Consider the following 21,512-nt stretch of genomic DNA (forward strand, 5'->3'; position numbering starts at 1 on the left):
ACTTTTTGGCATTTTTATATTATTTCTATTGTAGAGTATCATTTTCAGTTGGCCTATTGTATATTCAGTTGGACATTTTAAATGCAAATCTAATAGTGGCAGCATCAGGGCATTTAGGGATTCCTGGTATAAAGCAAGAAAACACCCTCCAGAAAGTGAACTAGCTCTTTCATTTTCAGAGATATTGAGGCCAGTTTTACATTGCCTCATGGATAGTCAGCAACATTCATAATGTAGTCAGCGCACCATTTACGCGTGTTCTTGAATTTGTGAGAACAGGACTTTGAAAGGACTCGAAAAGCCCTTGAAATGGAGGCGTATAGGAACTGTTTCTGCATCTCTGAAGTGATTTTATTTTTTATTTTTTTAAATACTCGCTTTGCTGCGGCTCGGTGGGGATATGGCACATTACCTCTAGCTGTTGCTCCCTCATGTTGCTTTCACACGTGCACATCTGAGCCTAATGAAGCTGTCAGCTGGTAAACTGTGGGCACCGGGGAGCTGCGCTGGGGCGCACCGCCGCTCTCTGACCCGCTCTGATCCGATCCGTTCTCTCCGCTCCGCGCAGGCGGAGGACGAGTTTGTTTACTGGCCGAGTCGAGAGGAGGCCATGAACTGCGAGGCCTTCACCGTCACACTCATCAGTAAGGACAGACTGTGCCTCTCCAACGAGGAGCAGATCATCATCCATGACTTCATTCTAGAGGCCACGCAGGTACTGTGAACTATTAAGGCAACCTTATTATTAGTTCTAATTACAAAACATACTGTCATTATTGTTATTATTACTACAGATTTCCTTTTCAGAGCAATGTATATGGTGATGTATTATGCATTTAATTAACCCCATAACACCTGTGTATTGATTGAATAAATACTCTTTAGGTGGCCTGCTGGGGACTGAACGATCGAATTTATAAGGCAGGATTTTGTTTTCATGTTTTGTATTTCTCTGTGCATACAAACTGAGTTGCTCTTTTACAAGAGTGGAACTTATTTTCTTTTTTCAGTCAGATTCATTTATAGCTTCAGGAGATTTCTTTGCCCCTGGTCTCTGTGGATGCATTGTGTGTGTGTGTGTGTGTGTGTGTGTGTGCCTGTGTGTGCGCGTATGTATGTTTTCATGCACCTACAGGGATGTGTGTGTGTGTCCATTCCTGTGTGCGTTTGTAACATGCAGCTTTCTGTCTCAGGATGATTATGTGCTGGAAGTGCGTCACTTCCAGTGTCCAAAATGGCCCAACCCCGATGCTCCAATCAGCAGCACCTTTGAGCTCATCAATGTCATCAAGGAGGAGGCCATGACGAGAGATGGACCAACCATAGTGCACGACGAGTGAGTGACCGCCTCCCACATTCTCCGATTTCTGGTTTTAGCCAATTGTTTTGGAGGATGAGTGCAAGACAGTTTGATGGAGTAGAATAGATGGAGCCTCCAACCATTTCTCATCTTTTAGAAATGTTGCATTGTGCATAAACACACATACATATGCGTTTACACAAAGAGGAGGTTTGGGTTTCAATTTCTCATACAGTTCTGATATTTATAATCCTCTTGTTCTCTCAGAAGCTTCCCAATTAAAACAATTATCAAGTTTAATATCAACAGGCATTTACTGAAAGGAACAATGCACACAATTACCTAATAGAGGCTTTCTAATGTTTATTCATTTTAATCATTAAAATTACTCATCATCAACAAAAAAAAAACAAAAGCACAAATTGTGCATTTTTATCTTGAAAGTCTTAGCTTTACTCCTAAGTGTCAGATTGGCATCTTAATTTGTTACATATTCATTAGCTGGAAAGGCTGCATTGTTAAGCAGCCTGTATCCACTTCAGATCTCTCAATGCAGCCCATGAAAACAAGTGGCTTCCATTGCAGGAGCCTCCTAGCCTCAAGGGGGCTCTACAGGCCCAGAAGTTCCCTTGGTGGGACTTTTGTCTGTATAATTGTGATTCATTTCTCCATTTGATTCCATGCTGCACCAAAGATATTCTAATGAAACAGAGATGTTGGGCGTTCACCTATTTGGTGAACAGGATGTCAGCTAACATATGTTTTAGAGAGAATGTGAGAAAGAAACTCTGCCACAGCTGTCTTGTGATATTCTCAGCTGTAGGTCATGTGCCTCCCAGCATTCAGCCCGGCACAGACAGACACAAAGTGGAGTATCTTGGACAGTCTCCTAAGATGACGGTGTCTCAGAGTGCATAGGAGTAAGTGCGCTGGTGTTTCCCCCCTTGGCAGGTTTGGGGCTGTGTCGGCCGGTATGCTGTGCGCCCTCACCACCCTGTCTCAGCAGCTGGAGAGTGAGAATGCAGTGGGCATATATCAGGTGGCCAAAATGATCAACCTCATGAGACCTGGAGTCTTCACCGACATTGTGAGTAGGACAGCAGTGAAACGGACATAATGCACAAAAATGGCAACAACAAAAAAATGCACTTGCTGCACACCACTTCATACAACACACACAAAAAACGAAATACATTATAAATCTGTGACATTATCACGTGATAATTGGTATGTCGAAATACTAATTAAAAAAAAAAATTATTTTAATACTTTATGATTATTGGGCACATAAAATCATTACTTTTTGCTTAAACAAGTTAAATAATAAAAGCTAAGTATGAATTGACTGGAATAAACCGTTCAAACACTTATTTTCTCCACTGTGTCTCCCTCTCTCCAGGATCAGTACCAGTACCTTTACAAAGCTATGCTCAGCCTTGTGAGCACCAAGGAGAACGGGATTGGACCTACATCTATGGACAGAAACGGCACTTTGGTGATCACGGACGAGTCCGACCCTGCTGAGAGCATGGAGTCGCTCGTTTGAAGACGGTGGAGGAGAGTAAAGAGGCACTTAATTTGTAAACCTTCAAGGACTAGACAGACTTTTTTGAGGCCTTTTTTGCCAGACTCTTGGTTAAATAAAATAACCTGATTACTTTTTTACACTGATAAAAAGTTTTTGATATTTATTTTTGCCATTTTATGTCTTAATGTTATCCTACTGAGCATTTGCACCTATGTTTAAGTTCACACAATGAAACACAGTTCTTTCTAGTTTGCACTATAATGTCAATGTTACTGCCTATAACTACCCGATCGACAATATCACCAAGCCCCGACTCCACATTCCACGGCGACGCTTCACTTGCTTGTTCTTAGCTACCTGAAAATAAAAGGCATCGTCTGTGCATACTCTCTAGGTCGCTGAGAGGAAGAGGACAGAGGAAGAGCAAGCTGTTTGTGTGTGTGGTACATGAACTGCATCACCCAAATCCCAGTCCCCTACAATACAGGTCTCAATGTGTTCTGTACAGGAAAGCTTCCTATACATACTTTGCTTTGAAATTTACCAGGCTAATTTATATTACACCTATAAGCAATAGGGTTATTATTTTGCGTCATAGTTTTATTTTACTTCCATAATCCCTTTTATTAGCAAGTCAAACCCATATTTTAATTTTTGAAGGTGGTATTATAATAGCTACTGTGAACTTTCATTCTTTTGTAAGATTTCTATTCTGCTTTTTAATATATATGAATATACCCTTAATCAGTATAACTTGTGATTTTGTAAATGTCTGCACCCATGGCCAGCCCCGTCACTATTTCCTTTTTGGATTGGTGGAAGTTTAACAGGACAGAGATGCTTTTTCTCCTGACCTTTCGTCTCGCCTGTCTGTCTTAGCTTGGCTGGTCAGTCCGTCGGCTCCATTATGCTGCTAGCTGCCAATGAGATGACCTTCAGTGTCTGAGTCTAAGCAAAACTGAGCAACCTCCATATCCCATAGATCACGTCCTGTGCTCGGAGAAACTTGCCGTTAGCTGGATCGTCTGTTGGTATCATTTTTTAAGAGGTTGATGGTTGAGGTTTTTGAAGTCCTTTTAACCCGGAAATGTTGTTTTGTTTTTGAGAAGGGATGTGTATCGGCGATGGTATGTCTCGCCTCTTGTACAGTTTTGAACCTTTTTCCTCCATTTCAGCTCAGCTCTGGGATGACTCTACATCCTGTAGGATGTATGTTAAATGTAAACAAGATTTTGATTTAAGGAAGAAGGCAGGAATTGTACTCAGTTCTAAAACCCCCATTCCCTACCCCCAAGCCACCCTGGTATTTTTTTAAATGTGTTTTATTATATTTTATTGTCTCTATTTTGTTTACCGCTCCAAGTACCTCCAAGTTCATTTTTAATGCCGTACCTGATACCTGATTTTCCTTCTCTGCCTCCAAAACAACACACGCTTGGTATAAACATGCCTCCTCTTAGGCCAAATGGGACATTTCAACAGAAGTGGAGAAAACTGTTACCCTGTCATTACACAGCACAGCTGCCTTGCTATTAGAGTTTTTGAGTTGTGTTTCTGTCGTAAATAAACATTAAACTGGGGGACATCTAATCTTATCAACTTTACCAAAGATATAAACTCATTTCAGCCAGAAAAAGAGCTTTTTTTCTTTAGCCAATGCCTGTTTTCTTTTCCCCATCCACCATGACTTGACTGAAATTAAAATGTACATTTCAGGTTTGCTTGGCACCTGTTTGTTTCAGGCAGACATTTTTGATAAGTTTAAACATTTTTTTAGTGTAACAACTATATAATACGGCACATGTTGGCTAATGCATTTTCTGTTGCACTGACAGATTGGCCATAGTATAATACAGTTCACTTACTGCTTACCTTGCTCTTTGAATTGTCTTTGAAAAGCTGTGGGTCCATAATTTAAACAGCAACAGACAAGGGGAATGGCACTTTTTCCCTTATCTATATTATCTCATGGGTGACCTATAGTGAAGTTTATTCTGTATGAAAGGGAGTCTGATATCTGAAATAACTCTTGCAACCAGAAAATTCTGTAGAAATGCACTCATTTTTTCTTAGCTTTTTTGTCTCCTCACAAAGGAGGCTATTAAATAATTGCAACTCTCCAACATTTGGGGTAAAGACCTGACTTTTGATCGCATACCACTTCAGGCATTTTAAGTGATGAGTTTGTATTTGGTTCCTTTGTTCTTGTTTTTGCCAATTCAGCACCACAGCTGCTCAACTCAAGCATTCCTTTGTGTTGCATTTTAAACAAATACTAGTGTATATCATGAAATTTAAAAATGTACATATTTTGTTTCTTCAGTAACCATCTTCTGGAAATGTTGTATCTATGGTATATAATCATAGAATTCTATATTTTCATATAAAGCTATTTTTTTTTTCTAGTTTCAACTCCTTCATTGTTTTTTGTGGTGCATATGTGGAAAAGAAGTCTGTGCGTTGAGGTAGTAATTCATCACATTCCAAACAAATGACACACCTACTATTACTTTTTGGGCAGTGATTGTGTTTTTTTTAATTCCTTTTTACATTTTTGTTTTTAATTAAAATTCTCAGTGTGTGCAATAGACTAGATCCAGTAAGTCACTGAATAAGTTTGTCTCATTGGCCCATGTGGAAAAATATGGGTGGTCCTCCTCTTTTGTAACCTGACAAAAATTGCTTTGTTTTGTTGAAAGCTATATCAAATCATTCTATTATAGTGTTATTTAATATGTAAATTGTATTGCTATACATAAAATAAAATATGGGTTTTGATGTAGTTTGTGGTGGTTCTGGTGTGCTCTGTAAACCATAGTGCTGGTAAATTTGTTTTTATTTTGTTTCCGATAAAAAGGGTCTCTGTGAAGAGGTCTCATCATATTTTGGCCCATATTCATGCGATATTAAAAAAAGGTGGTTATTTATATTGGGTCGTCTTAAAATGAGATTTTTTTAGCTTATGTCTTGCGCTGTCATGTGTAATCAATCTTATGAGTTTTGAACTCAAGAAAGAAAATATCTTGTACCATGATGTGGGGGGAAATGGCCACAATGCAGAACCCTTCATATGTTCCTCAACATCTCGCACAGTTGCTGTACTCCATGGTGTAACTCCCTGCTCTAAGTTCAGACATAATTATGTAAACATCAAACTGGTCCATTGGCCTCCACTACTAAACCATCAATATTGACATGAATTTCCCTGGAAATTAATGGATATACAGCAGAGGTCTTAGGGTTAAGTTCACATTTGCTCTGTGTGGTACTGCTGTATCATTGCTGTCAAATGGGTGTTCATATCATAATATCATGTTTGATGGTCATCAAAATCCAAATTTGGTACAGATATACATAATAGTCACCACTATCATCATACTTGCATAAATAGATTGTTCAATATTAAGAACAAGGCACATTTAATGAGGTCTTAGAGAGAAAAATAAATAAATAAATAAATAAATAAAACTTATTTTAAAAATATATATATATCAGATGAATTACCAGATTAGTTATCTAATTAATAATTAATATTTTCAGTTCACAAACATGCACTCAATGGATGTGATCTCTTTAATATTAGAGCACCACTGGCCATAAATGTAGTCAAGTTTGGCAACAAGCATCTCCAACATTGCTGGAGTCTGTACCTGCCTGCCTTCCATGTTGACTGTTTATATGTAAAGTCATTTGAGGTGGCACTGAATGATCTCACGGGTAAATGTTCTGTTTTGCTTTTAAGATCTTTCGAAACAGAACATCTTACAAAAGACGGAGTAAAATGCAATTATGAATGAAGATGCCTAGTCTTCTTCTTATTAATATTATTATGTTCAGGCCTTTTACATTATTGTGAAAGCTATAACAGTATGTACAGAGCATGCACACACATTTTATTTTCAAAATTTTGAAAATGTCCTGATCTTTAATATTTTAGAAGCCTTTTATTTAAAAACAGCATTTTAAATGCTATACACCACTGCCCCCTGCTGGAAATATTATGGCATCACTACCATGATGAGCTTCACTTCTTTCTACCCTCCTGTATCTTTCATTATGAGCCAGGAAATCTGATTAATCTTCTGCAGGCAAATCGCAGATATTGTCACCAATATCATTATCAGCTTTGTCTTGTGCTTGAATATTTACATCATTTTACTTCTTGCTTCAAGGGGAGGTGTTTAGTTTGGGTTACAATTCTTACTTTGCAATTAAACAGATCCCAAACACCCGTTACATTCTAACCTGACAGATATTACATTACATTACATTACATTACAGGCATTTAGCAGACGCTCTTATCCAGAGCGACGTACACAACTTTTTACATAGCACTTTACATTGTATCCATTTATACAGCTGGATATATACTGAAGCAATGCAGGTTAAGTACCTTGCTCAAGGGTACAACGGCAGTGTCCTTACCCGGGAATCGAACCTGCGACCTTTCGGTTACAAGCGCAGTTCCTTACCCACTGTGCCACACTTAGATACATTTCTAATTACGCCAAAATTACAAATGCTGGAAACATAAGACCAGCCAACATATGAAAAAAGTTGTCAGCGAAAGAGTGTGTGAGGGAGAGATGGACTTTCAGGGAAAATGGAAACTGTTCTGCACTGAATATTTTACACAACAATGCAGAATCACAGGTGTTTGAAGGAAGACAATTGCTCTAGATTAGAATTACAATGAGATAAAATAGTTGTGGTGGGCTTGGCTGTGAACATGAAGAGTTGTCTTTAGTGACAGTGGAACCAGACTCCTTCATTTTACAGGCGATCCATGAATGGTTGAAATCATAGCTAGGGTGAATGCACGTCACATTTAGAAACAAATATTTTAACTGAGTGTACTTTGAAAAACAAACATGCAGTAAAGTCCACAACAAATGAACATGTTTGACCAGCTGAACTAGAGGACTTTTGATGGAAAAGTTTGACAGCCATATCCTAACGTAGCCACGTAACCTTAAAAATGAGCCTTGGTTTTGAGATGTGCGGGTGCCCTGTGCTGTATGCCTGCAGCCAGTGTGAACTATTTGATTCTAAATAATTCACTTTAAAATCACATTCACTCCGCACAGCAAATGTGAGAAATGTGTTGCTCCTATTTGATGTGAATGTGCCTTGGGTGTGAGGGGGGAGGGTTGTCCAAGTTTAGGCATGAGCTCTTTGGCTATAAAAAATATAAAAGTTATTTACAGGGCAACATAATACAGCATTCCAGTTTCTCTTATTACATGCTCAGGTGCCTAACTGACAGATTTTATTACAGTGTCACTATGTTTTTTCATTTTTTTCATTGCTCTTAAATATAAGGCTGCCAACATGTTCATCAGACCTCAGTTCACCAGCTTCATAAATAAACTGTCAGTACTCATGCATCTCGCACCAAACTGTCGTTCACACCCTAGAAGCTTTTAACGAGCGACTGAAAATAAAACTTCCAGTGTAGTGTAACTTTCCCTCAGCCTTTGCTTAACGCATCCATGGCTGATTTTCTGGAACGTGCAGCGGTTTCTGAGCAGGGGTGTGATCGACAGCTGCGAAAGAGCTGGGGCAATGATTCACCTATGCATCATAGTGCTAAAATGCATGGGGATCCAGATTAAACATGGTGTCCAATTATAACCAATCAGTCTCATTAGCCATGTCTACTCTGGAATAAAAATGTTAGCAAAATACATTTTAAAAAATTATGTTTCTGACAAGACAAGTTTTTTCTTATTTTGAATGTGTAACTACAATACAGACTCTCACTTCTTGCTCATCCTCCTGTGTAGGTGTTCATGGGGTGCTCTTGTGTTTGCATGTGTGTATGTACATTTGGTGCATGTGTGGAAAAAATATATATTGTACTTAAATGTAAAGCGAAATATCAATGTAGTCCATAGAACTAACTGTAAACTGATAAAGATGATATTTTAAAAGGTATTCTGGGTTTATTAGCTACTTAGTTTTTGTAATCTCATTCCATTCTCTAGATTACATATAACCAATCAATACTAACACTACAACACTATTTATTTTTTTATTTATTTATTTAACCACACTAATGCTCAGACAATGGCTCAAAATAGATAACATTATCAAAACAGCGGTCAAATGAGGACACAAATACAGTTCATATAGCAATAATCTCAAGATAAAGCCTATCATCTTTTACAGGAACTAATACTATCATCTTCATTACCTATATCGATATACTGTTGTTAAAAGCCATATATGAGTAATTCAGAAGAAAAATGTTTTCAAAGGTATTGTGAGCGATGGACATCATGATAATGTTCCAGACAGAAATGATTCTCTACAATAAATTTTCCGCGCAATTGCATTCGCATAATACTAAGCATTCTGAATGTAATGAACTTCAGTAGACTACATAGTCTTTATGCATTGCAATTTGGGTGATGCATTTTCTCTCACAGTTATGATGCAGTAGAATTGTCAGCTTAATTGTATTTAGGTTCCTGATCCCATGAGATACAAACAAATACCTTGTGCTTTCAGTTTGGAAGTTGTACAGTCTGTGTTTCCATGACAGGTCCGTGGGTTAACCGCCCAAATTAGGCTTCTCTAAAGATGAAACAGTGGCGGGGGGGGGAAATAAATCAAAGTCGAGGGTTGTTCTTTTGCGGACCAGTTTTAAAATGTAGCGCAAGTTCAATCAGACCACTGAACTCAATGGGTCAGACACAGCGTATAGCGCAAGAGTTTGTGTGTCTACCTACTCGTTAAACTTGAAAAGTTTCCATGCAGAACCCCAGTTTCACAGTCCGTCACCCCGGTCGACAATTTCGTTTTGGGATTGTTTCTGACCACTGGGCTGAAACTATCTCTGTTCTCATGTCTTTCTGATTGTGCTTTGCAGCTACAGCAGGGATAGCAAGAAGCCGATCCAACCACCATAGCTTGCAAGAAAACGCCGAACATTTTTTCTGCATGTATTGAACTTGGAGCCTCAACCTTATAACCAGAAACCTACAAAGACAATGTATGGGTGTCATTGTTACACCCAATCACACTGACGGTAGGGGATATTTACACTCACCGGTCACTTTATTAAGTACATCTGTTCAACTGCACGTTAACGCAAATAACTAATCAGCCAATCACTTGGCAGCAACTCAATGCATTAAGGCATGTAGACATGGTCAAGAAGTTCAAACCAAGCATTTGAACGTGGTATGGTTGTTCGTGCCAGACGGGCTAGTTTGAGTATTTCAGAAACTGCCGATCTACTGGAATTTTCACGCACAACCATCTCTAGGATTTAGAGAGAATGGTACGAAAAACAGAGAAAATATCCAGTGAGCGGCAGTTCTCTGGGCGAAAATGCCTTGTTGATGGCAGAGGTCAGGGGAGAATGGCCAGAGTGGTTCGAGCTAATAGAAAGGCAACAGTAGGCCTAACTCAAATAACTACTCGTTACAACCGAGGTATGCAGAAGAGCATCTCTGAACGCACAACAAGTCGAACCTCGAAGCAGGTGGGCTACAGCAGCAGAAGCCAACCCGGTACTAGCAATACCTAATAAAATGGCCGGTGAGTGTATAAAGTGCTTTTGGTGATCACACGAAGACACAACACTGAACTCCATGATGCGACCCATGGGGCAGTGATACTAGATACTAGTGATACGTGTACTAGACATGAACCCACGCCCTAAGCCAACCAAAGCGGTGAAGCACCCAGAATTTGGGCTGCGCGTGTGCCCCAGCCTTCTGAAAGTTCCCCGACATTATTTTGAAATTTGATTAACGATCATTAGGTTTCGTATGAAAATCATACTGTGAAAATGGGGCAAATGTTTGGCTCAAAAAAGTTTTGAAAATCTACCGTAAATGAATAATTTGGGTATAATATAAAGTGTTTGGAGTGGGCTTAGAATAGCACTTCCCATCATGGCCGAACTTCTTTGTAAGAAAACATTCCGTTGCCCTAATTGATCAGCTGAGCTGAACTGGCGAAGTTGACTACGAATGCAATGAAATATCCCCCTTCGCGCCGTATTTCATTGTATTATAGATAGGTGTTTGGCAGAGCAGGGAGAGCTAGCCAGCTAAAAAAAAAAAGCGTTTGTTTACGGCATGCAACTGCACAAATGGCAGCTGATACGCTATATAGCTAGGGACACCAGTCTTCCCTTGTTTTCTCGCATGGTACTTCAGTCTTCTGCCTGCTAGAGGTCGTGATAGCCTCTTTGTCAAGCCTCTTTAAAAAAACAAAAAAAAAATTAAATCCGATTTGCACCACCTCAGTAATCTAAGTAGATTGGACAGCCCTGCTTTATACTGTTTCATTTTTTTCATGTATCCTCTCCACTGTCACCACGTCTCCCCCATGCACCATGCACTGTCCCAATATTGGAAGAGATTAGGCTTCAAACTCCCCCTCTCCTCTCAGTGATTGGTACATTAGTCTTTTCACATTTCTAGGTGACATCATCATGCACAGATATTGTAAGACCATCCCACAGAATCTGTCACCAAACTTGATAAAGTGGAGATTGCTGAGAACTTGAATTTCCCTAATTATTCACAGTATTAAGCCTGATTTGTGTGTGCTTGAATCTACCTGAATGCTAGATTGTTTACAATGAATAACAAAATGTCAGTTAATTCGTGTGGCTTGTATCCTACTGATAAAGTTGGCAATTTAAGCAATTTAAGATGGGAAAATAGGTTTATTTGCTTGTACATGAATGTTGCTTAAATAAACACAAATAAGCATGGCAGCTACCATTATTTCAGTATGTGAATATGCATAAATTAACTTATTCAACCAACCATTTACAAAGGATGTATTTATTACCAACAAATTTGATTTCAGATGTTACCGTGGGAAATAGATTTTCAATGTGAATACTGAAACTTAATATGAAGCAACATATCCAGAAATGTTTCTGAATTTGCCTTAGTCAGATGCAATGAACTGGCAATAGAATGTAGGCTGTCACAGTATAGCTACAGTATACAGTATGAGGTGAATTAATGCTCTGTGTGTTCAGACATTGCTCACATCTGGATTCTGGAATTGCAGTAAACTGTTATGTTTCTACAGCCAACAATGAGATTTTTACTTTGATCTGATGTTGCTGATTACATATTAAATAGTGTCTCAATTCAAAGTGCAATGTCAGGTTCATATTTCCACGGACTACTGTAGCCTACATGCAACTAATTCTACTTGAAACTTACATATTTTCAAGCTTCAAATGGGCTGACCAAATGTAAGATCTGTGATTGGCTATGGTGCTATTTGTGGACTCGACAAAATATAACAATTATGATAGTGCTGTTTTGTCAATAGTCAACGTCGAATATGATGTCAAGCAGATAAGCTGTCCCAGTTTTTTTCATGCCTCCTCATTCTCTCCTTTCCTCCACTTGTCTCCTTCCTTCCTTTCCTCCACATACTTCCGGGTAGGAGACGACTGGTAGTGGGGGAGTGGAGGAAAGGTGAGGAGTGAAAAGTAATGGAACGCAGCCAACCTTCTGTGAATATAGCAGAATGCATCAACACCCTGCTCTGGCCCTGAGAATGACTTCTGGCACACATGGTGCTTTCTGGCACGGAAAGTTCTTACCTGTTCCTAACTACAATGAGAGCTTATTTGGTAATGTGCTAGCATTAGCTGCCTAATTATGGAAAAGAATGCCCAGATTAATGTTGCTGCAAACGCCAATCATTTTCTATGACTGTTGCCTTTTGGACACCTGCAGTGTGTATGTTTTTGTGTGCCCCCTACAGAAAAGAGGTAATGATAATACATAATTAAAGATTTGTAAAAAATCACATGCCCTACAGCCCTAGTCCCAGAGAGCCTCGGGGTATGTTGGTTTTGGTTACTCAGGGGTTAATTGATCAATCAATGCAGCTGATTACACAGAACAGAATGGGAAGTTGTTTTGATAGTATGCAAAGCATTTAACTACACATACAAAGACATAAGGCTTTTTTATACATAAAACTTGTTGAAGTCTGCAATATATTCAATGATAATTCGCTTGGATATTAAAAAGCTTAGCAAAATATACAAATTATTCCCATTTTGATCTCAGTGGGGTGTTTGAATATAGAATGTAATATTAGGCATAACTTCAATATATTAGCATATATTGTAAATATATGAAGTGTCTCCATATAGTCAAATGTATTATTCATATTAAAGTATGCTTTTCAATATATGGCAATATTTCTTTTCATTGTATAAGCATTATCATGGGAATGTATATACTGAAGGGAAAGGAAACGTTGCTATTTTGTTAAGGATATCTTATCTGATCGGATGAATGAAAGGTAATGTGCAGATCCTCTGCTGAAGTACTGCTTGTGTGGCACTCAAAATGAAAATAGAGAGTAAAATGCATGTGAGGCCTCCTCGTCATGCTTATGGTGCGCTCCTGCAGGGAAAAAAAATAACAAAAAACAAGACCGATACAGAATATCAGGCAAAATGGAAATTATGTAAATGCGGAAGTGTTTTTTCGTTTAGTTTTTTTTTTAAGGCTTTATATGGTTTTCGTGCTGACACCAACAAATAGCAACCACAGTTAAAATTACGGCTGTGAGGTACATGCACTGTGAAATCATTTTGCAACCTCATTTATCTCTGTGCCTGTTTTTTTTTCATAGTGCTGTTTCACAACAAATACAACGTAACACTTTCATGTTTGTGTTGGGTTTGTGATAAGTGTATGAGTCACAGTTTTGATGTAATTCAGTCTGGTGTCTTGTTACAGAGACGACGGTGAGCATGTGTGGAGGGAAATATCCCACAGTTGGAGTGTTGCGTCTGGTAAAGTGGCAATAGATGTTCACCTAGGAGACAAAGAAGAGAAAGGTAAGATATATCTTTGCCCAGTTTCCATATGCCTAATAGGTCTATTTGTATTCAATTCAGCATGAGATTTGTTTATATGCAATGGTGTTTTATAATATTATATGAAGCATATGTTGTGTAGGTGTTGAGTTTGGCAGGCTCCCCAACTATATTGACAGGCTTCTGTCTATCTTTGTAGGATGTCCACAAGCTCTTTTAACTAATGCCTTTGAAAAATGGATCTGTATAGGATGATGTCAGAAGTTGTTTATAATCCGCCAAACTCAGTTTGTGTTTTGTAGACATTTATCCCATCCCACATGTTATGGGGATAGTTCTCTTTCGGGAGTTTTGTGATATTTCAGGTTTAGAGTTTGCATTCAAACGGCCTTGACATTTTTGTGTGCATTCAAGGATAGATGGCTGGTGAATGGGGCACTGGGGTGTATGCACATGAAAAACAAACTTAATGTATCTCTAAAGCAGCTTGTGCAGTGATATTATGCCTTTAGAGTTTGTACATGTCTTATTGTCAGTTGTAACTATTTCCTATGGTGCATGCATCCTGAAGCCACTACAGTAAAAGCAAAGAAGCACTGCTGATATTTACTGTATGTTTATCACTGTGAATAAATACAGTGAAATGAATTAAGTCATATACATACGTATTGCATCACTGAATAAGTGGAAGTATATGTTCTTGCTTCAGGCCATGAACCCCTGAATGCACCTACACCAGCCACAATTACAATTACAATTTGCTTTTTCACACAGACACACACACACACACACACACACATACAGACACAGTCTCACACACACACACACACACACACACACAGTATCACACACATACACACACAGTCACACAGACACACACATGCACGCGCGCACACACATGCACACAGTCACACACATGCACACACACAAGTAGTGACAAGTACAATAGTACAGTCCAGCCATTGTAAAGCCAGCTGGTCTTCTGAAACTTGCTTACAAATTTTATATATTTTTTTTCTATATAAAACTTTCTGGGCCTATCAAAACCATATACTATAACTGAAACAATATTATCATGGATATTAAATGGGTATTTAATTATCCATTTAAAACTCAATTGGTGACTTAATATGTATAAATATGAAATAAAAACCTCTTCACAGCCATATGGATCAATATTTTTAAGATAAGACTATTCAACTCCTTATTCTGTTAGGTGATCTGTAGTGGAAAAACTTCCGAATGCTGTAATACATCATTTTTACCACAAGGTGGAGATAATGGCTTAAATGTAAAAATAAAGGATTCCCCATGAAACCATATTTTGGGGATTTCTTGTTTAGCATTTATTTCAGCTTCATAACATCGTTTTACTGTATTAATATAAAGCAACATTAATGTGGAATGTTTTTATATTTTTTAAATAATGCATACATTCATATGTGTACACATTTTCAGATTTATTTTGCTTTATTGTAGGCTAGATTTAATCTGTTTAGCATATTGAATTAGTCATGGTGAAAGTTTGAAATCATGGTTATATTAATTATTCTAATGATATAAATAATGTAATCCTGGAGGGATTAAAAACTAACTACTAATATTCAGACCTGGAGCCCACAGCCACTAAGCATTATTATTGAAACGCAAATCAAAAGCTGTACATATGTATTAGCTCTAGCTGTAAAGTTTTTAAATTGTATCATTTATGAGTATCAGTCTATTGTATCTGTAGTTTTTATGCTTAATGCTTGAAAGTGGGTATAGGAACTGTCATTAAGATGGACTTTTTTATGGTGGCGAGATTCATGTGACAGCAGTTCTGCGCTTGCTCATGTGTGCTTTAAGTTATTGATCATGCTTTCAGTGCCCAGGTTCCGGTCAGACAGTTGTTATTGAATTATATTTCCATAGCATGTCCAGATACGCTGTATGACCAAAGGTATTTGGGCACCCCTTGTTCTGGGGCTGTTTTTAATGGTTTTGGCTAAGCCTGTGAAGGCAAATTTTAATGCTACAGCATACAATCACATTCTAGATATTTCTGTCCTTCCCCAACAGTTTGGGGAAGGCCCTTTCCTGTTTCAGCATGACAATGCCCCCAGGCACACAGCGAGGTCCATATAGAAATGGTTTTCTTGAGAACAGTGTGGAAGAACTTGACTGGCCTGCACAGAGCCCTGACCTCAACCCCATTCAACACCTTTGAGATCAATTGTAAAGCCAACTGCGAGCCAGGCCTAATTGCCCAATCAGTGCCCGACCTCACTATTGCTGTTCTGGCTGAATGGAAGCAAATCCCTGCAGAAATGCTCCAATCTAGTATAAAGCCTTCTCAGAAGAATGGAGGTTGTTATAGCAGTGAAGGGTGGACAAACTCCATAGTAATGCCCATAATTTTGGATGAGATTTTGGATGTCAGGTGTCCACATACTTTTGGCCATGTAGTGTATTTTATGAGATCACACTTTATACCTGGAGAGCTACCGCATCCAGGCCTCTATCACAGGGTACCTCCAGAAGCACTTTTTCTTTTGGTAACAGTAACGTATTGTGTCCCTATTCAGCTGTATCCAAGGTCAGCCAGGTAACATATGTCAATAATATATTTATTTTTGTGGTGGGAAAAGCCCCTTTTTGTGTCCATCGTTTAGAGTATTCCACATAAGTTTACTCATTCTAAAGGCATTGTATTTACAATTTATTTGTAACGTATTTTAACGTGCATCGTGCTTTGGACTACTGGAACCATTAGTTTCACTACAGACAACAGTAAGTTGTTTAAAACGTCCCTCATTCGTTTGCTGTGAGCCATGTTGGATTCAGGCGGGCATGGCGCTTGGTGACGACGCTGGCAGACCCCTTCCAACGCGACGATACGCACAACCTAACGCGAGGGCTGATTAAGGTGGGCACCGTACGGTAACGGGACGAGTAACGCGAGGGAGCTCTCCCACCTGCTTCCTGACTCTCGCGCGGTGGCCTCGCCCCGCGCGCCCCGCTCACGCTCGCTGCCGGAGATGGCATCCCTGATCACCCTAATTGCGATGATCAAACCGCGCTGCGTGACACGGAGTGGCGGGTTGACAAACGCGATCATCCGGATGGCCGGGGTTGAAGTGGCGGTGGTTGGCAGCTGCCCTTGTTCCTCAGCTGGGACCCGCTCATACCCTGGAGGTCAGGCACCAGTCAGAGGAGGGGGTGGGGGGGTGGGTGCGACGAATTATCTAAAAGGCTTTTGAAGACCACGATCTGGAGCCCTTCCAAATGACTAGCTTTACATTATGTATTCTAATGGAGAACACCCTGAGGTGGATTAGCCACAGACACCACAGTCCCATCATGCTACTGGCAGAAGCCCCAGTCCTGTTAGCTGCATGCCTGCCCCGACAATGTTCCTCTTGTCCTTCATTGCCCCAAATGGCGCCTTGTTTTTTTAATCTCTGGCTCAGAATAACTACCAGAACTGGACCATCCCAACGTGGGGGTCAGTCATCCACACTTAAGAGATGTTAATGTCTTAACATATGTACTGTACAAGGGAAATTAAGCACTGAATATAGACACAGAATACTACATATACCAGAAAGGAAAGTCTAGTAATCATACACTTGGGCAGGTTGTAGTTTTAGATTTGACACAACTCATCTAAAGGACGCTGCGGTGTCTGGTGCATACTGAAGGTGCATAAACCAAATAAAACCAAGATGACCCAAGTTTACGTCATCATAAGCATATGCATCAGTGCTCTTCAGTAGCCTTTGCCTAGTACTTTTTTGTGCCAATTTACCAATAGCAAGGCAACTTTCCTGGTAATTCCTAGCAAGTTAACTGTTCTTTTCTGTTTTTATGACTATTATTGGCCTGAAATTTAGGTGTTATTTTAATATGACTTTGTCGCGTTTTGATATCTGTTCAATCTTCCAAATCGCTTCTTAGTTAAAGAATTAAGTCTCATTCTATATTTTTATTATTATTATTTTATTGACCAGTCAAGATGCAGTTGTGTGTTTTTCAATAGCCTTTTGTCACCGCATATTTTAAGCCTTGATGGGATGTGTGTATATATGCAGATCTTCTCCGACCCCCTCCTCATCTTAAACCTCAGACTTTACATATGGATCCACTGTGGATCTGTTCTGAGCCTCACTCATTTTCCACAGTAGAGACCTGGTTGCCTTCTTTACACTCTTCGTGTGAGCTCCAGTTTTCACTAGCAGAAGTGAATCGCTTTGGAGCGTACCTTTGACATTTTTTTTGTGGGAATCATGTTCAAACCCAGTGCCAGGCCTTGCTTTGTTTATATTGTGGTGTGTCTGTGGCAAGAAACTAACACCAAAAGCCCCATGTTAGACATCACAGTAGAGAATAACTTGTCTCAGGCCAAAATGATTTATCCAGAGTAACTGAGGATTACTGATTCATCCAAACAGTGGGAATCAAGGAATCCTTGAGTTTGTAAACGTTGGGCAGGTTTTTTGGAGGTCATGGCTTCAGCTGTTCTGAATGACTGTGGTTAGGACTGGGCACAAGGACAGACGGTCCCCTTCAGCTTCTTACCCCCTAGCTGTAAAGACTTACTCTGAATGGAGGTCATGTTGGAGTCTGACATTGATGTAATTCCAGCAGGGCAGACCATACCCGGCTCCCACAGGGGTGCCTAAAGACCTTTAAGCCACAAAGCACCTTCTCAGACTGTGCCCTTGAAGAGGAAGGCAACCTAAGGGAGAGGTCTATACTGTGTAGCTCTCCTTTTCATGTGAGGGATGTGTGTGCTGACCAGTACATGGTCATGGCTTTTTAGTCATTTTCAGACTTGAGCATCTCTCTCTCTCTCTCTCTCTCTCTCTTTCTCAGTCTATATGTGAATCTTATATTGCTTGAGCTATACATATATGGTTGGATTTTCATGTTTTAAATGAATAATTTCCTTAATTTTGTTATAGTTTATTTATTTATTAATTCATTCATTTAAAACTAATGTCTCTAGGAAGTATTTCTGCTTTGTAGGACCAATGGTATAAGTTTGCATTCATGTAACTAATAATTTTGGAGGGCTTAAACAGCAGTCACAATATTAAATAAGTAACTGGGAACACTGTTTTAAACATATTGCATGTCTCTTCAAAGGCATTTCTGATGTTTATTTCACAATTGCATATTCGGTGCATATTTTTAAAAGACTTGAACAATATTATTGTAGATTGCCTTTTTTGAAAATTTGGGCATAAAGAACAGTGTACAGAACACCATACAGCCTGCTGGCTGATTCCATCTTTTCAACACCAATCTCCAGGAATAGATCCAACGAGTTCGCCTGATGCTCATTAACTTCCCCTTGGCATTTTACAATGTGCCTCGCGAGCGCTTTGTGCCAAGAACTAACGCTTCTCCTAACAAGTAATACAACTCGCTCGTTCTACTCCAGCAGGGAGAGAAATTGCTTTCCAAAACCATCGCTAGGGATGGTTTAATTAGAATTTCATTTGGACTAAACGGAGGGAAAGCGATTTAGTTAACATTTGGTGGACTTAATTGGGCTTTTTTTCTCCCTCACCCCTTAAAAATGCGGAGCTACCCCGTTAATCTTTCATTTATAATCAATTGAGTTGACTAAACAAAAGTCCAGGTCCTCTTTTCTTCCTGTCTGAAAGGCGATCCTTTGTCGCTGGTAAATGCCGCGTTTTTGAGTGATCCTGGTCGTGTAGATATACTCGATTGTTGACAGTTCATTACTGCGCTTTTGTCCTTGTAATCTTTCTTGCTGCGTTACATGTGGATGCTGTAATGAGCTCCGTTGTCAATTAACATGTTTCTAGGAGCAAAGCTGGTTGCTCAGATGTTGAAGAGGTAAGTGCAGAGAAAAGGGCAACGCGTCTGTCTTTAGGTTGTTTACTTCCCACCACTTTTTATTCGGCGTTGGGCAAGATGGGCACCCCTGCACATTACGCACAAAGCACGTCGCTGTTGTAAACCACCCGTACACACACACACACACACACACACACCCACACACACACACAAACAGCGAGAGAGAGAGATGGGGGGGGGGGAGAGAGAGCATTTGTACATAAAATGTGTTTACAACATACAGTAAAATGTTTTTTGAATTAAATAGGTCAAAAATAAATGAAACTGTTCTGGAGACACTTAAAATAATAAATTGTCTAACACCTTAATTCAGCGAGGTCCAATAAGAGCATAGGTATAGACACATACCAATGTGGTCTGACGTCAGGGGTGAGGAATAACAACTTAATAGCGTAGTTATTGTTTAATTGGGCATATCAAGCGCAGTAGTATCATGTCTGATATGTTTGCACTGGCATTTAATCGTGACCTTAACAGTGGAAGCCCTTCCGTATTCAACGAACCAATTGATCTGTAATTATCGAAATAAAAGTGAAACTGACTGAAGTGATAAAAATTAAATATTATGATATGATATATACATTTCGAAGTCATTTCTACATTTTAAGTTTGTTTCCTATATTACAAAATAAGGGACAAATTAACAACTAAACGATATTTTATGGCTCTGTCAATATTTAGCTAATCTTGGTCGAAATTGTTATATTAACACATTGTCCAGGCTTCAAGAACGGTTTCACAATGAAATAAATACATTTGAAATATCAAATAAATCTGGTAGGCTAATGTAAAAAAAAATGGATTTGGAAGGAATTGCATGTTTATTCAAACAATATTTTTATGTAGGCTATATGTGCTCGTTCCATTTAAAATTAAAAAAAAAAAATCAGTTTCACTGAATGTTCTTGCTCCCTTGCAAAGCAGCTATCACATAGTCGGTAGTATAGTTTGCTATACAGATTGTGGAAATTCAAACCGTAAACAAATAGGACAGTTGTCAGCATAATGCGTACACAGTTAATTTACCTGTGAAGGAATTCCGAAAGCGAGTTTCTTTGAATCAGTCTATTAGCCAATCATATTTCCACACGTATAGGAAACGTACAATTACCTCTTTAACTCAATGTTTAGTTTTAAAAAGTGATTTATAAAACCTTATATTTCGTAGGAATAAATACTTTTTACTGCGAAATGTAATGGCCACCCTGCGTAAAACCTTTCTAATAGCTGCTTGCCTGTAATTTGTACTCACTGTACTTCAGTTAGATGTAATTTATGTAATTATAACATCTTATGAGCTTTTTTTATCTGACCATTAATTCTACTTCTCCTTGGCGAGTTCATTTAAAACTGAATAACTTTGCAATGGTTAAACCTTTTCTTGGTGGCTAAAATGTACTGTTTTTTATTTTTTATTTTTTTACCCATGTTGAAGTTTTGCAGAGGTTCGAGATGTTGTGCAACTTGATAAATGCATAAACACTTGACATTTGCATAACATTAAAATAATGTTAGTGAAGTGGAAACATTGATGAATAAAACCGCTTCAAAATGGTGGAAAGCCACCTGTTTGGATCTCTTTCTCTTGAGCAGCATTTATGTGCACTAACTGGAAAAAAAGTGAACAGGCCATTCAGCTAGCATTATTAGCTTTCTGCTCAGTCCCTTGGCAAGGCACGTAATTGCTAATTGCGTTGTAATTGGGAGACTAAGATTTGGTAGCACGCGCCTGTCTCATCAGAATTTCTTTTAGCGTGCAAGGATAATATTGTTCCAGGAGTTGTGTGAAGAATACATTATTCTATATTAAAGTCGGAAAGACGAGGAAAGGTATAGTTGATGTAGTCCAAGTGTTTTATTATCCATATTCTGATGAAGACAGCCTGATGTGGTGAAGCTTCCCCTTGAGGGAATTTAGCTGATTAATGTAATGGGCTCTGAAGAGTCCATGTTTTATCTGATAATTTGTTTCATTACACGGAAGT

At 39.0% G+C, this 21,512-nt stretch overlaps 1 protein-coding gene and 1 long non-coding RNA gene across 2 annotated transcripts in view; both read left to right on the forward strand.

Moving 5' to 3' along the window:
* Positions 1 to 5,610, forward strand: part of ptprga (protein tyrosine phosphatase receptor type Ga) — a 196,909-nt gene extending 191,299 nt beyond the window's left edge. Inside the window, exons 26-29 of the mRNA XM_064304975.1 lie at positions 569 to 715; positions 1,194 to 1,336; positions 2,252 to 2,387; positions 2,700 to 5,610. Of these exons, the coding sequence (XP_064161045.1) occupies positions 569 to 715; positions 1,194 to 1,336; positions 2,252 to 2,387; positions 2,700 to 2,846 (573 nt within the window). The 3' untranslated portion in view covers positions 2,847 to 5,610. The remainder of the gene's footprint in view (positions 1 to 568; positions 716 to 1,193; positions 1,337 to 2,251; positions 2,388 to 2,699) is intronic.
* A 4,398-nt stretch (positions 5,611 to 10,008) lies between these two features.
* LOC135237366 (uncharacterized) overlaps positions 10,009 to 21,512 on the forward strand; it is a 32,015-nt gene continuing 20,511 nt past the window's right edge. The window contains exons 1-2 of the long non-coding RNA XR_010324804.1: positions 10,009 to 10,376; positions 13,577 to 13,677. This is a non-coding gene — a long non-coding RNA (uncharacterized LOC135237366). The remainder of the gene's footprint in view (positions 10,377 to 13,576; positions 13,678 to 21,512) is intronic.

The sequence above is a fragment of the Anguilla rostrata genome, chromosome 13, assembly GCF_018555375.3.
Source record: "Anguilla rostrata isolate EN2019 chromosome 13, ASM1855537v3, whole genome shotgun sequence".
NCBI classification, from domain to species: Eukaryota; Metazoa; Chordata; class Actinopteri; order Anguilliformes; family Anguillidae; genus Anguilla; species Anguilla rostrata.